Genomic DNA, 15,808 nt, shown 5'->3' with positions numbered 1-15,808 from the left:
AGTCACTATACAAAACTAGAAAGCCTTAGTTTAAAGGAACTTGCTAAAGTTCTATACCTCTCAAATACTAGATCAACATTTTTAAGGCAGTAATTGGTAACACTGAGTCCCTATATACTTGTTTGTACTGGAGTGACCGTTTAAGGCAGAAGAAGTTGAAATTTCCACTTTAAGGCTCTTCTAATGACTCTAAAAATTTGAATTCTACTTTATATAAACTTGTCCTAACACATCAGCAACAGTGACTGTCAGATTTTGGAAAGCAACATCTTATTATACAGCATACAACTATTACTTTTGCAGAACTAGATTATAGTTTTTGTATTATCCAGACCTCACACCAGAAGACAAGTAGTAGAAGAGCTGAAACTCAGTCTTAAGGTGCTTATAATGATTTATGATACATGTTCATGTATACTCATGTTATCACATTAATTTGTATGTACACTATTCAGGACTACTCAGTACAGCAAAAATATACAAGTCTGTCAATAATAATTATACTACTCATCAACTGTAATTTGTCCTTTACAGGGCCATAGTTTCTATAATAGTTCCCATTTATAAATGAATAAAACTTAACAAGTTTTCAGTTAAAAACTTTAATGAAGGCTTTGAATTAGTTCTTAACTTGCATATTCCAACAATTATGTGTGACCTTGTATATTAATATCAACCCCACTATCCTGACTTTTATAAGAACAACCAACAGAGTATAACGGTTGATGTATTTTTTTGTTTGTTTGGTTACAAAAGTTATTTTAGTGTAGGTTTTAAGTGAAGCAGAAACTCCATAGCTGAGGAAGTAGAGGAAAAGATCTATTTGCTTTACAGTATCAGAAACAATAGCTTACACATTCCTAGCCACACAACCTCATCATCAACTTCAGAAGATTAGATCATAACCATCAAATTACAAATTTACCAATTTTAATTCCCACAATTTATATTATCCTCTTATAAATCTTTTAGTACAATTCAATATTTTCAGTGTTTAATAAAATGTAAGTTATTACATTTATCCAGAAATCAGTTAACTAATGCCCTTATTCCCTTGTAAATTTACGATGTAAAAAAGTCACACATGATTAAGACAGTATCTCTTCAGAAAGAAAATTCAGTAATTTGGTACTTTGTAAAAGTACGAAGACTGAGTACAAGTTATTTGCTTATGTGATTTTCTTAGGTCCTAAGTGTATATAAACAGACTTTCTGAGATTTTTAGTACAAGAAGGCTCCAAGTATTACACTATTTACGCAGATTTTTATTGGCCCTAATAATGAGAACATAGAATTTAGGAATGCAATTCATTTAGAAGACCTATTCAGGTAATTCCACTTCTAGGGAAGAGTAATGTTCTTATAGGGTTGGCTCTAATTTTTTAAAAAGGCTATTTGATCTTAAGACATTTTGGGCAACTATTAACATACACTACATAATGAAATACTATCATAACTGATTTTGGGATAAGATATATTAGTCCAGGGTGTTTTTTTTTCCCAGTAGATTTGCACATTGTTCAGATATTGCTAGTAAAAAACTAAATTATCAAAATCTTAACATCTTTAAGGCATTTAAAAGAATAGTCCTATAAGCAAAGAAACTTAATAAAGACATCAAAACTAAAATTTATTTTTTTTCTGATCCATATGTATTACATTTCAATTGTGCATAAACTCCCTTGAGCAGAGTTGGAATAAGATATCAAATGGAAAATAACTTTTTTTTTTAAATAAAAAGGAGGGAATAGAAACTAGGTATTAAGATAAAAAGAATATGACTAAGAGGTAGAAAAGATGAAAGATTGGAAATTAGTACCTAAGACTAAAAGTATGTACAATAAATATAAGGTTATTACTTATATGGTTAAACTTATTCTCTGAAATTTATACATTTTAAACTGGTGATATTGCATTTTTATATTTACAGTGCCACTAACAAACTATCAGATGTGTCATATGAAAACACTATTGATAAACAGTGCCAAAATTTTCACTAGTTTACTAAGATGCAGTGGTATATTTATGGATCATTAGCTATAACTTCTTTAAGGTAAATTCAAATTCAACTACAGATGAGAACAATCTTACTTTTAAAATATATTTGTCTTTATGTTCAGTGTCAGATCCTAACATTTATTAAAAAATTCTGGTGCATCCTCCAAAGATAAAAGATCATATTCTGTAATTCCTTTTGAATTTTGCATAATTTTTCTTGTCATGACAAAAAGTTATGTTATGAAGTTTAAAGTTCCTTAAAATAATTTGCAGTTTAAAGAGTAAATTTTAAAACCAAAAGGTCAAATAAGCCTTTTCTGATTTGGACTTTTCCCTTAATCAAAATTTGAGTCCTTGATCCCACTTGAATAGACTTGGTATTTTATTTCCATGCCTTCATCCAATCCTCCCATAGTTGTCTTATAATGACTTGTTAGCCAGTGCTCACTTATATGACAATATAGAACATTTCTGACCTTTTATTTCTCACAAGATAGTTTATTTTTTTTGTTTTTAAAAAGGCCTGTTAAGTAAAATGGTTTTCAAAGTATACTGGCCATATATTTCAGAAGAAAATCAAAAGCTTACAAGCACTGTCTTAGATTGATGAATAAAATATTATACTATTGATTTTTTTTTTCCCTACAGACTCTCAAAGTGCTTGACAAAGACCAAACTATTTGTCAGATACAAGTTACATTTCGATAGCTGGAGAACTAAGTTGTGAAGGGGTTCAGTCATGCAGCAATTGGGATGCCAGAGATATATAACAAAAACTTATGTCATACTTAACTAAACAAAATCACCTAATATCACTAACTCAAAAGTACTTAATGTTTACCAAAAATACTAAATTACATACCTAAGTATTTTTTTGGGGGGGGTGGTGGTGCGGTAATTGGGGCCAAGTGACTTGCCCAGGGTCACACAGCTAAGTGTCAGGTGTCTGAGTCCAGATTTGAATTCAGGTCCTCCTGACTCCAGGGCTGGTGTTCTATCCACTTCAACACCTGGCTCCCCCATACCTAAGTATTTCTTATAAAATGCCATGACCTGTCCACTACTTAGCCTGTAGGGTGAGCTAGCAAAAAACATTTTTATTCTGTGGATTAAATAATAAAACAGTCTCAGTGATGCAAGAGGGCAAGTCACTTACCCACTCTGCACTTATTTCTACATCTGTAAATTTTGGGGGAGTGGGGAGGAAGGGTTGGACTATATGAACTCTCTGCTCCCTTCTAGCACTAAATTTTATCGTATGACTGTGTACTAGAATTCCTAACTGAACAAGATTACAATCTATCACATACCTAACAAGTAATGATCCAGCCTGGGCTTGAAGACTTATTGGGGTAGAATACTACTACCTACTACCTCCTGAGGTAGAACATTTCACTCCTGGGAAGGGTGTCAGGAACTTTTCCTTTAATCAAGCCTAAAAACTTGTCCTTTTACAACATTCCTTTTTGTTCTAGGTTTGCCCTCTGAGACCAAGCAAAACAAATCTCACATTCTCTTTTCCACATTATAGTTTTTCAAATAATTTTAGATGGCTATCAAGTTCCTATCCTTACCTTTCCGAGACCACTTTTCCAGCCTCAATTTTGAGATTATGTTTGCACTTCATGGAATATTAAGATATAATAGCAATATGTAGAATTTAAGATTGTAAAAGCAACTTTTTTTTCCTTATAATTGAAGTAAAGCTAAAAATGATTCACAGAGTATAATTTGTGCCTTAGTATATTTATTACAGTGAGGTAAGTTAAGAGGACCTTGTTATTCCCATAAACATTCAACTCCCAAATTGTGCCAACGTGAATTGTGAGGAAATTGTAGGAGTAACATGGTCCTTTAACATTGGCCACAAACTTACATAACCTTCCTCTAATTTTTCCCTCTCCTAAAATGCTAAACAAAGTCATAGATATTGTTTCTAACATCAAGAAATAACTTTACTATGTCATTAGGCAGGAAAAAACTGCCAAAGCCTTAAAACCAGCTTCAATAAGTTTTCTATAATGTCTCTGATTCTTTTAAAAAAAAGAATGAAATAATGCATCATCTATATCATAATCCTCATAATCTTTTGGACTTACATTTCCCAAGGTCACAAATTATTTCTTTGAATGATTTAAATATTAATTCCTGAAGATATTCGTAAAAGATTGTTGACTTTATAGATACTAAAAAGATACATTTTTACACTTGTAGTAAGTCTTTTTTTATACTTTGTCATTAACATTTCTACAATGAGTAATCATCCTGTATTTCTAAATTTTTAACTTAGAAAGTTGTACTCAAAAATTAATTTTATTAACTAATTACAGCTATTAGATGTTCTTTAAATTCCATCTGGATGGTATGACAGTTATACGTATAAAACATATCCAACATGTAATCACTTAAAATGTGACAGAAGGCTAAAAACAATCAAATGCTTTGGAAATATATCTTAGTTAGGTTATAGATGTCTAAAATATAGGAAGTAGCAATGCATTTTCAACTTGATTTATTAAAAATATGGCCTATATTCTCACAATCTAGGAAGTACAAAGTCTGGTAGATTCTACCAAGCTGGAAGGTCTTTTGAAGAGTTGCCTTGGGATACTGCTGTCCAAGGACTATCTTAGCTAAATGAGGAGAGGTTCATTACCAGGTTGGCTCCAGGAAGGATGATGAATTTTTTAGCCATGGTAGCTCTCAAACACTGCCTAGTAATTGACAAATTGTGATCTATTTTGGTGGAGAAGGTATTTACACCAATGGAATAAAAGATCCTTAAAGTTTGGAAGAAAGTATAGTATGACCCATGCAGGAAGCAATTTTGAAACTGCTACCAGGCTATCTTAAGTCATGGTTGCAATGATAGCTTTATCACAGCTCTAAAATTACTGTTCTGAAAAAACTTCCTAAAAAGTAGAAAAAACACGTATATAAACTACAATAATACTGTTTGACCCCATCAAACACATACAAATCTCATGGCTAAGCAAGTGGAAAGTTAAGATCTGTATTTGTTAGTTTTACTTCTTGAACACCTAAGTTTAAAAAAATAATAAGTGAAAAAAGTTTTAATATTGATACTACTGTGGAATAATAGTGAAAATTATGAAGAGTAAAGTTGAAAACTTCAGTAGTTACTTTAAGATTAAAGAAAATTTCCTATCAAGATTTTATTTGTTCTTTAGTACACTTTGGTGTACTAAATAAAAAAAATTCATAACTATACACAATTTAAAAAAAAATTTCCCTGAAGATGTCAGTGAACCTATTGCTTTAATTCATAAACAATTATTGGCCACAAAGTCCTTTGCAAAATGTATTTAAACATTACCAACAGACCTATCTTTTGTCAAATATTTTCTATGATCAGAAAACAATTTACTAAATTTGTGTTACCAGAGAAAATAACTGGCAATAGGAGGTTACTGGCTGTTTTACACTGTACATAACAGAAACTCATTTAAAACACAATTAGCTAAAGTTTACATTAAGAACATTATTATTTTAAAATATCTTCTTTTAAAGTAGGAAAATGGTCATTTCTGAGGGTTAATTTTAAATTTAAATATAGTTGAATTTGGATGATTACTGGAATTGTCAAATCAACTAAATTATTTTAAAAGTAGTGAACTTATGTCAACATTCTCGTAACCTAGAATAACTTATTAAGTGTTTTTCATCTAGAAAACAAAGCTTATAGAAAGCTGCTGATCAAAGAATTTGCTGTTTCTGATTACCTACCTTGTATTCTATGAGTACTAGTTAAAAATTATTAAAGTTGATTTTCAATATGTAAGAAACCTACTAAAAATGTGATCTTAAAAGATCACACAGATTATTTTGGGGGTAAGATGTAGCACTGATCACTTTCTCAAATTTCTTGATGTGATCCCCTGCTCCTTATCCCCCTTACCCCAAGTAGAAAACTTTACAGATCACTTTTATATTCCATCACAGTTACATGGTCTAGTGCACCCAGAGAGTATATTTAGTATTTGGAATTCAAACAATGGAAGTGTCATCAAAGTCATCCTTTTCAAATGAGAACACAGAAAATTTTCAACACAGCTTAAGCAAATTGTTTAAGCTGGAACACAGTCTATGATGTCAGGGACCACTTTAATTTTTGGCTCTCATCTAATAAATAGTATTAATGATGTTCTAAAGCAAAAAAATTCTTCAGTGAATGCGTCAGAATGCAAATTTTTTCTTCTAAGAAGCTGGAGGTAAGGTTTCTACAGTGAGTTTAGTAGTAGGTACTTTATAAAATATTGGTTGAGTTTAATTTATTAGCAGTTTAAATTACATATAGAAGATAGGAAAGTAATTTTAGGCTTCTTACTTTCCTTTTGAAAAAAGGTAACTTTTTGATATGTTTGCCATTTTTCAGTTGATTTTAGTTTAGCTGGTAATTAGAGCTTTGTAGCAAAATCCACTGCCAGCAATGGACATGAAGTAAAGTGCTGGTACCAGAAGATTAAATCACATCCATCGTAAAGTTTCGAATTACATCCAGAGCCCCTGCATCAAAGCCACACATATCCAACATGCCTCTATCATCTGGGTCTGCAATGGTAAAACCATTTGAGGTCATTCCACAAACAATCAATTTAGCTGGAATATCCATTTTCTGTAAGAAAGAAAAAGATTCACAGGGTAAAATTAAATAGATGAAAATTCTGATCATTTAAAATATGGATTTAGTTAATATACTACACAGCATATGAAATTTTAGCTACTTTAAAACTCCTCTGTCATACATCTAATGAGCCTCTAAGGTCCCTTCCAGTTCTAAATCTATCAACCTATGATAAATCACTGAGTTATTTTTGAAAATATTTATCATGCCAAAGCTCTAGAATTCTGATTATGTAATGGGATTATGTAATGATTATGTAAGGGAAATACCTCTTATAATATCACCATAAGTTTTTTATGTTTACCACATTAACCTTGCTTTGTTTAGAAAAAAGAAAATTCAGAGGCGGCTAGGTGGTGCAGTGGATAAAGCACCAGCCCTGGATTCAGGAGTACCAGAGTTCAAATCTGACCTCAGACACTTGACACTTACTAGCTGTGTGACCCTGGGCAAGTCACTTAACCCCCATTGCCCCGCAAAAAAATTTAAAAAAAGAAAAAAGACAATTCTATTAAGGTTTTAGCTTAAGTTTAAAAGAAAGAACTAAGTATAAGAAATAGACTTAATTTTAATGCCTTGATGCTTTATCCAAAGGCAGCATTTAACTAAATTCTTTGGGCTTTATTTTATTTTCCTCATCTGTAAGTTGAGGGATTTCAATTAGATGAGCTATAAAGTTCCTTCTAGCATTAGCATTAAAAGAATATGAGGTGTGTGACCCTGGGCAAGTCACTTAACCCCAACTGCCTCACCAAAAAAAAAAAAAAAGAATATGAGGGGGGCAGCTAGGTGGTGCAGTGGATAAAGCACCAGCCCTGGATTCAGGAGGACCTGAGTTCAAATCCAGCCTTAGACACTTCACACTTACTAGCTGTGTGACCCTGGGCAAGTCACTTAACTCCCACTGCCCCACCGAAAAAAAAAAAAAAGAATATGAGTAAAAATTTCTCTACAGATTTTTTAGATTGCAAAAGGATTTTCTTTATCAAATAAATCAGTTATTTATAAAACATTTAAATTATCATTTAAATAATGAAGGAGACAGGGAAAAAGCATTTATTAAGTGCCTACTATGTGCCAGACACTCTATTAAGTGCTTTACAAATATCTTATCTGATCCTATCAACAATCCTGCGAGGCAGGTGTTATTATGATACCCATTTTATAGTTGAGGAAACTTGGACTGACAGCAGTCAAGTGACCTGCCCAAGATCACAAAGCTAATATGAGAGACTGGATATGAATTCAGGTCTTCCTGATTCTAGGTCTAAACACTGTACCCCCCTAGCAGTGAAATTTATACCTTACTGTTTTCCTACTTGAATTATCAAGCATCTTAAAATGATTAAAATAAGCCCAGCTGAGTTGCATATAAAATCTTTTCTCCCTATCCTTGGAAATACTTGTTCTAAGGCTTATTAATGATTATTTTGAAAAGGACTCCAATAATTTCTCTTATACTTGCCTAGTTCTAAGGACATAACTAACATTACTAGAATACCACTGCTCTTTCCTACACAACTGAGCAAACCACATTGTCATACATTTTTCTTTGAATATACTAACACAGTATATTCAAAGACAAAATACCAAAATCCAATTTACCATCCCGGTAATCCTCAGAGCCACAGCTGGATGGACACTTCCAAAATAGGTCTCATTATCAGTGAACACAATGAAGACATCAGCAGCTGTGTTTGTCTTCTGAGCCCATATCATTGGGAGAGAACAATCGGTACAACCCATTGGAATCTAAAAAAACATGAAAATTTAAATATAAGACAGCACCTTAGCATGTTAGAATCATTTCACTTACTGATTTACACATATATTAAATGCCTAAACTGAAATGTTTTTCAAGATAATCTTATTTGCCCAAAGATGATATATAAAAAGATAATAGTTTAGTCTATCTGTCATTGTACTTGATACATGAATCATGAGCCCTTTCCAAGACCTGTATCAATATACTATAACAAAACTGTCTTCATGGCAAAACTAAGAAAAAAACAGTCCTCCCATTTTCTGTACAAGTCTGTACTAAAACTGTGAATACTAGCTTTTAAAAAGCTTGTTTGTATAGCCTCTCTTTTGTTTGGTTTGAGGAAGGTAAACCAAAAAGGTGACATAAGAAATAGACAAGAGATGAAATGGTTAGGACAGCACTCTGTTCTTTTTTTTTAGCATAAAATTCCTTCATATTCAATTCCATCCTATCTTATGCAGCAGATTTCCCCTTCTTTCATTCTCACTTTCCTTTATCTTCAATCTCTTCCTGCCTATAGGCTGCTTCTCTACTACCTGCAAATACCCATGCCTTCCCCATCCCTAAAAAATCTTCATTTGATCTGTCCATCTCTAGTAGCTACTGTCCCATAGCTTTCCTCAATTTTGTGTCCTTGAAAGGGCCCTCTACAACTGACAACCTCCACTTCCTTTTCCTCTCACTCTCTTATTAATTCTTTAGAGTCTGCTGACATCATTATGCAACTGAAACTCCTCCATCCAAAGTACCATATCAATTAAATTCCCAAAGAATTATTTTATAGATCCAGAAAAAATAATAACAAAATTCATCTGGAAGAACAAAAGGTCAAGAATATCAAGGGAATCAATAAAAAAAAGTGAAAGAAGGTGGCCTAGAAGTAGCAGATTTCAAACTTTTACACTCTCTTACTGGCTAAGAAATAAAGTGGTGGATTGGTAAAAAAGAATAGGTATGTAATACATAGTAGTAAATGACCATAGTAACCTAGTGTTTGGTAAACCCACAGATCTAAGATCTATTTATCAGCTGAAAACCTTTTTGTTCTTGGACTAGATTTAATAATGAAGCAAATTATATTTTCCTTCAACAAAAATGTTATTCATTGAAATTGTTACCTACCTCATCCATAACCTTCAATACTTGACATAAAGTCATATCCACAGTCACTGGGCATGGTACCATTTCATGCGAAAATGCAATTATATGGGAATCTTTTTCTGTTCTTGCAACAACCTGAAAAAATCCAATTACAGTATTATCCCAATATATAACTCAGACATATATAATTTAATACATTTGAAAGTGTTTTTATATTTATTATTTCATATGATCCTAACAACATCCCTAAATGGCGGAAAAGGAAGATAGAATTTCCTCCATTTATAGATACGGGTACTGAAAATTAAAGAAGTTAAATGACTTACCTAATTGAAATCATCTAATATTTAGATAGTGACAGAATCAGTGATAGAACCCAGGTCACCTGAGTCCTAGCTTCCTATTTTTTCCAAGACTATGTCTATTAAGTAGTTTTTATGAGTATCTAATTCTTCAAAACTATTATTAACATTTAATTCCTCACTGTTTAAAAAGTATAATCTATTTACTATTTGTATTCTGTCAATGTAACAAAGACTTTGCTTAACAAAATCCAATGAAAAGTATCTAACAATATTCATCAAAAAGTAAATGAAAGGGGCAGCTTGGTGGCACAGTGGATAGAGCACTGGCCCTGGAGTCAGGAGGACCTGAATTCAGATTGGGCCTCAGACACTTAACACTTACTAGCTGTGTGACCCTAGGCAAGTCACTTAACCGCAATTGCCTCACTAAAAACAAAAAAGTAAATGAAAGTCTAATTTAATCATCACATCAAATCATATTTGAAAATAATTTTTACAACCTGGGTAGATAATACATATAACAGAACAAAATGTTAAAAAGTATTAATTTTTCTCACCATACACATTGCTGCAGCAACTGTACTAGCATTGAGTATACTGCCCAAAACTCTTTGGTCCATGGAACCACTGACATCAACAGCTAACAAGAACCGTTTTCCTGTTGGTTCAACTGTCTAAAAGAGGTTAAAAAATTAGATATTAAAATGCACAGCTGCCAAAGGATATTACTAAAGCATATATTGATCTGACCATTGTCACTCTATGCTCAAGAAATTCCAATGGTTCCTTCTTAACTTGAAGATAAAATACTAACTTCTGAAATTTAAAGCCCTATAATATATGGCTCCATTCTATCTTTTAAGGCATATTGCATATTGATCTCCTTGCACTCTTTACATTCTAGTCAAATTGGTCTATTTGCTCTTGCTCAAATACAAAATTCAATCTCTAAAATCTGTAACTTTGCACAGGTAACTATCATCCCTGCCTGTAATATAAATGTCTTCTCATTTCTGCATCATATAATTTCCAATTTCCTTCTTGGCCCAGCTTAAATTGATTTACTAGATTCTAATGCCTAACAACTCAAAACCTTGTATTTTCTATTTTACTTATCTGTATTCAGGTTGTTTTCATATAATAAAATGCAAGCCATCTGAGGACAATGATTGTTTTTAGCTTTAAATCACCAACAAAGTACCCGGAACATAGCAAATATTTAATAAATGATTTTTGAATGAATGAATGATGGGATTAGATTTGTTCTGCTTGATCTCAGAAAAAAAAAACAAATAGGAAAAACAGGGAGAAGTTACAAAGAAATAAATTTTGGCCTGATTTAAGGAAAAACTTCTTAAAGAAATTAGCTGTCATGAAAAGAGTGAATGGCACCTCCAATGAAGAGGAAATTAAAGTAATTATTAGGAGCTACTTTGCCCAATGATAAGCCAGTAAGACTGAAAATCTAAGTGAAATAGATAAATATTTACAAAAATATAAAATGCTCGGGTTAACAAATAAGGATATAGAATACTTAAATAACCCAATCTTTTAAAAAAAGAAATGGAACAAGCTATAAATGAGCTCCCTATGAAAAAATCCCCAGAACCAAATGGATTTAAAGTGAATTTTACCAAATATTTAAGGAATAATTAATTCAAATACTGTATAAACTATTTGAAAAAATAATAAGTAAAGGAGTCCTAATTCCTTTTATAACACAAAAATGGTTTTTATACCTACACTAGGGAGAGCAAAAACAAATAAAGAAAACTATAGACCAATGTCCCTAATGAGGATCAATGCAAAAAATTTAAAATAAAATATTGGCAAGGAGATTACAATAATATGGCACAAAAATCATATACTATGATCAAGTGGGATTTAGAAAAGGAATGCAGAACTTGTTCAATATTAAGAAAACTATCATCATAACTGGCCATAAAAATAACAAAAAAATATGATTCTATCAATAGATGGAATAACAGCTTTTGACAAAGTATAATATCCATTCCTATAAAATATATCCATTAGAAAGCAGAAGAATAAATGGAGCCTTTCTTCAATTGGTAAAACCAAGAGTAAGCATTATCTGTCACAGAGATAAATTAGAGCCTTCTCAGCAAGATCAGATGCAAGGATGTCCACTAGAACAACTATTATCCAATATGGCATTAGACATACTAACAATAACACTAAGACAAGAAAAAAATTAAAAGGAATAAAAGTAGTCAAGAAGCAAACAAAATATCACTCTTTGCAAATAATATGATGGTATATTTAGAGAGCCCAAGAGAATCAACTAAAAAACTAGTTGAAACAATTAACAACTTTAGCAAAGTTGCAGAATATGAAATAAACCCACAAAAATCATCAGCATTTCCATATATTACCAATAAAATCCAGTAAGAAGAGATAGAAAAAGAAACTCCCTTTAGAATAACAGCAGACAAAACAAAATATTGGGAATCTACCTGCCAGGACAAAAACCCAGGGACCATATGAACACAATTACATAACGCTTCTCACACAAATAAATACATCTCTAAACAACTTGAGAAATATTTGTTGCACATGAAGAGACTGAGGCCAATATAATAAAAATGACGATTCTACCTAAGTTAATTTTGTTGTTCAGTGCCATACCAATTAAACTACCAAAGAATTATTTTATAGAGCCAGAAAAATAAAAACAAAATTCATCTGGAAGAGCAAAAGGTCAAGAATATCAAGGGAATCAACAGAAAAAAAGTGAAGGAACATGGCCTAGCAGTAGCACATTTCAAACTTTTACAAACAATCTCTTACTGGCTAAGAAATAAAGTGGTGGATCAGTGAAAAAGAATAGATATGTAATACACAGTAGCAAATGACCATAGTAACTTACTGTTTGATAAACCCCAAGATCCAAGATCTTAAGAACTCACCATTTGACAAAAATTGCTGTAAAAAGAGGAAAGCTGTTTAGCAGAAACTGAGCACAGAAAAACATCTCACAACTTATACCAAAAATAAGGTCAAAATAGATACACAATTTAGACATAAAGCGTGATATCATCAGCAAATTAGGGGAGCATGGAAAAAATTACCTGTCAGATCTATGGATAAATGGAAGAGTTTATGACCCAACAAGAGATAGAGATGATTGCAGAAAGTAAAATGGACAATTTTGATTACATAAAATTTAAAAAGTTTTTTCACAAACAAAACCAATGAGAAGGAAAGCAAGAAACTAGGAGAGAATTATTACAGAAAGGTTCTCTGATAAAGGACTCATTTCTTAAACATATAGGGACCTGAGTCATATTTATTAAAATAGCCATTCCTCAGCTTATAAATGTTCAAAGATGAGATGCACAGGCAGTTTTCAGAAGAAATCAAAGTTATGAATAGTCACATGAGAAAAACTCTAAATCACTACTGATTAAAGAAATGCAAATTAAAACAACTCTGAGATACCACCTCATACATATTATATTGGCTAACATACCAGAAAAGGAAAATTAGAAATGCTGCAGCAGATATGGAAAAATTGGAACAATGATGTACTGTCTGTGGTCTAACCATTCTGGAGAACCATCTGGAACTATGCCCAAAGGGATATAAAACTGTGTATACACTTTGGCCCAGTAATACTATTATGAGGAATATATCCTAAAATGATCAAAAACTTATTTGTACAAAAATATTTATAGCAGATCTTTTAATGGTAATAAAGAACTAGAAATAGAGAGAATGCCCATAAATTGGGGAATGGCTGAACAAGTTATGCTATATGACTGTGATAGAACCTATGGTGCTATAAGAAATGACAAGCAGAATGGTTTCAGAAAAACCTACAAAGTCTTATATGAACTAATACAAAGTGCTGAATGAGAAGAACACCGTACGGAGTAACAGCAATTATGTAACAATGATCAACTGTGAAAGACTTAACCACTCTGATTAAGACAGTGATCCTAGACAATTCCAAAAGATCCATGATAAGAGAGAACTGATGAACTCTGAATACAGACTAAAGCCCCCTTTTACTTTATTTTTTCTTGTTTTTGTGTGTTTTCTTTTACAACATAGTTAATATGGAAATGTTTACATGACTTCACATGTTTAACTAATATACTGCTTGTCTTCTCAAGCAGTGGGGGAGGGAACTCAAAACTTTATGTATTTTTTAGGCAATCAGGGTTAAGTGACTTGCCCAGGGTCACACAGCTAGTAAGTGACTGAGGCCAAATCTGAACTCAGGTCCTCTAGACTCCAGGGCCAGCACACTATCCACTGTACCACCTAGCTTCCCCATTACTCAAAAATTTTTAAAATTAATGTTTAAAAAGTTTTTAATTAAAAAATGTAAAAGGGGGGGCAGCTAAGTGGCGCAGTGGATAGAGCACCGGCCCTGGAGTCAGGAGTACCTGAGTTCAAATCCGGCCTCAGACACTTAACACTTACTAGCTGTGTGACCCTGGGCAAGTCACTTAACCCCAACTGCCTCACTAAAAACAAAACAAAAATGTAAAAGGGAAATGTTTAACAAAAGAAACAATAAAAAAATAAATAAAAACAAGTTGGAGTTGTCCAAAAGTGGAATAATGTGTCTTGGGAGGTTTCTTGTTATTACTTTTTTTTTTTTTTTTTGGTGAGGCAATTGGGGTTAAGTGAATTGCCCAGGGTCACACAGCTAGTAAATGTTAAGTGTCTGAGGTAAGATTTGAACTCAGGTCCTCCTGAATCCAGGGCTGGTGCTCTATCCACTGTACTACCTAGCTGCCCCTATTACCTTTCTTTAAGTGAGAGCTGGTAGACCCATTTTGGGCAGATATTGTGGAGGCAATTTCTATTCAGGTATATATTGAATTATATGACCTCTGAGGTTCCTTCCAAATCGTAGATTCTGTAAAAATCTTTCCTTAACATTTAGCATATTTTTTTAAATCAATAAAGCATTTTCTTAGGGCATATCCAGGAATGACTGCTTGACTTGCTAATTAAAGGGAAAACTTTCAGATATCATGCTTCTATTTTAGAAAAGGCAATTAAATATATTTAAATACTTCAAGAATACATGATTTTATCAGCATGAGTACTCTATTCTCTACGGATTACAACTTCTCTACAACTTAGTAAAAGGTCATTTAGAGTTCCTGTGGCCCAAAAATACATCATCCCGTGGCAAACGAAGTAATAACCCTCTTTGAATTTAGTTAGGTTGGTACTCAGCCAGCAAAGTTCATCATGCAGCTTATACTCAAAGTCTTTCCAGAATGGTACAATCACTCAAAAGCTTGTGTTTCACTCACACAGCCTTCAAGAAGAGGGCTTTAGTGGAAGAAACTGAACATATGACACATACAATTATCATCAGCATTATTATATAATTCCACTAAAGCAAAGTTCCATCCTCCCCACTCTCTTTTTTCATTCCATAAATATAAAGTGGAACTTAGGAAAGCAGTCATTTTTAATAACCAATATGCAAAATGATATTTTCTTATGTAAATAAGACTTTGGCACAAAACTAAAACAAAAATAAGTTAAAGATTTGAAATGCAATTAAAATAATTCTGATCTGACTTCTTTAGGTTATCAACCCTCTCAATGCAAACTGGAAATAGGAGGAGGAAAAGACATTGACATCTACTATAATAATGTTAAAAGCGTAGTTTAAAATTATATAAATCAAATGCCACAATGAAATTTTTTTTCTAAAAAAAAGCTTAGATTATCTTAACAAACACTTGACTTACTTGCAAAACTGGAGAATTATAGCATCCAAGAGAAACACCAGTTTAGAACAAAGAAATGTTTGAAAAATCTATGGAGAAGTAGAAGATTAAAAGCAGTGTCATCTCAAGCAGGAAGAAGCTGTGGAGGGTAACTCAACTAAATAAAGTCACCTTTAGGACATTTAAGGATGAAACTGAAAGGATGATAACAGAAAAAATATGGAAAAGATCTTGAGATTTTTAGAACAAAGTTTTCACCATCATGGTTAGG

At 32.5% G+C, this 15,808-nt stretch overlaps 2 protein-coding genes across 2 annotated transcripts in view; one reads left to right on the top strand and one right to left on the bottom strand.

Moving 5' to 3' along the window:
* The window catches only part of GLRX2 (glutaredoxin 2), a 41,373-nt gene that overhangs the window by 22,986 nt on the left and 2,579 nt on the right, over positions 1–15,808 (top strand). The gene's annotated exons all lie outside the window — the stretch shown is intronic.
* RO60 (Ro60, Y RNA binding protein) overlaps positions 712–15,808 on the bottom strand; it is a 34,944-nt gene continuing 19,847 nt past the window's right edge. The window contains 4 exon segments of the mRNA XM_044001574.1: positions 712–6,634; positions 8,249–8,395; positions 9,531–9,644; positions 10,372–10,488. Of these exon segments, the coding sequence (XP_043857509.1) occupies positions 6,482–6,634; positions 8,249–8,395; positions 9,531–9,644; positions 10,372–10,488 (531 nt within the window). The 3' untranslated portion in view covers positions 712–6,481.

The sequence above is a fragment of the Dromiciops gliroides genome, chromosome 4 (genome assembly GCF_019393635.1).
Source record: "Dromiciops gliroides isolate mDroGli1 chromosome 4, mDroGli1.pri, whole genome shotgun sequence".
NCBI classification, from domain to species: Eukaryota; Metazoa; Chordata; class Mammalia; order Microbiotheria; family Microbiotheriidae; genus Dromiciops; species Dromiciops gliroides.
The sequence above is the reverse complement of the archived record's forward strand: the minus strand, read 5'-3'. Positions and strand labels throughout refer to the sequence as shown.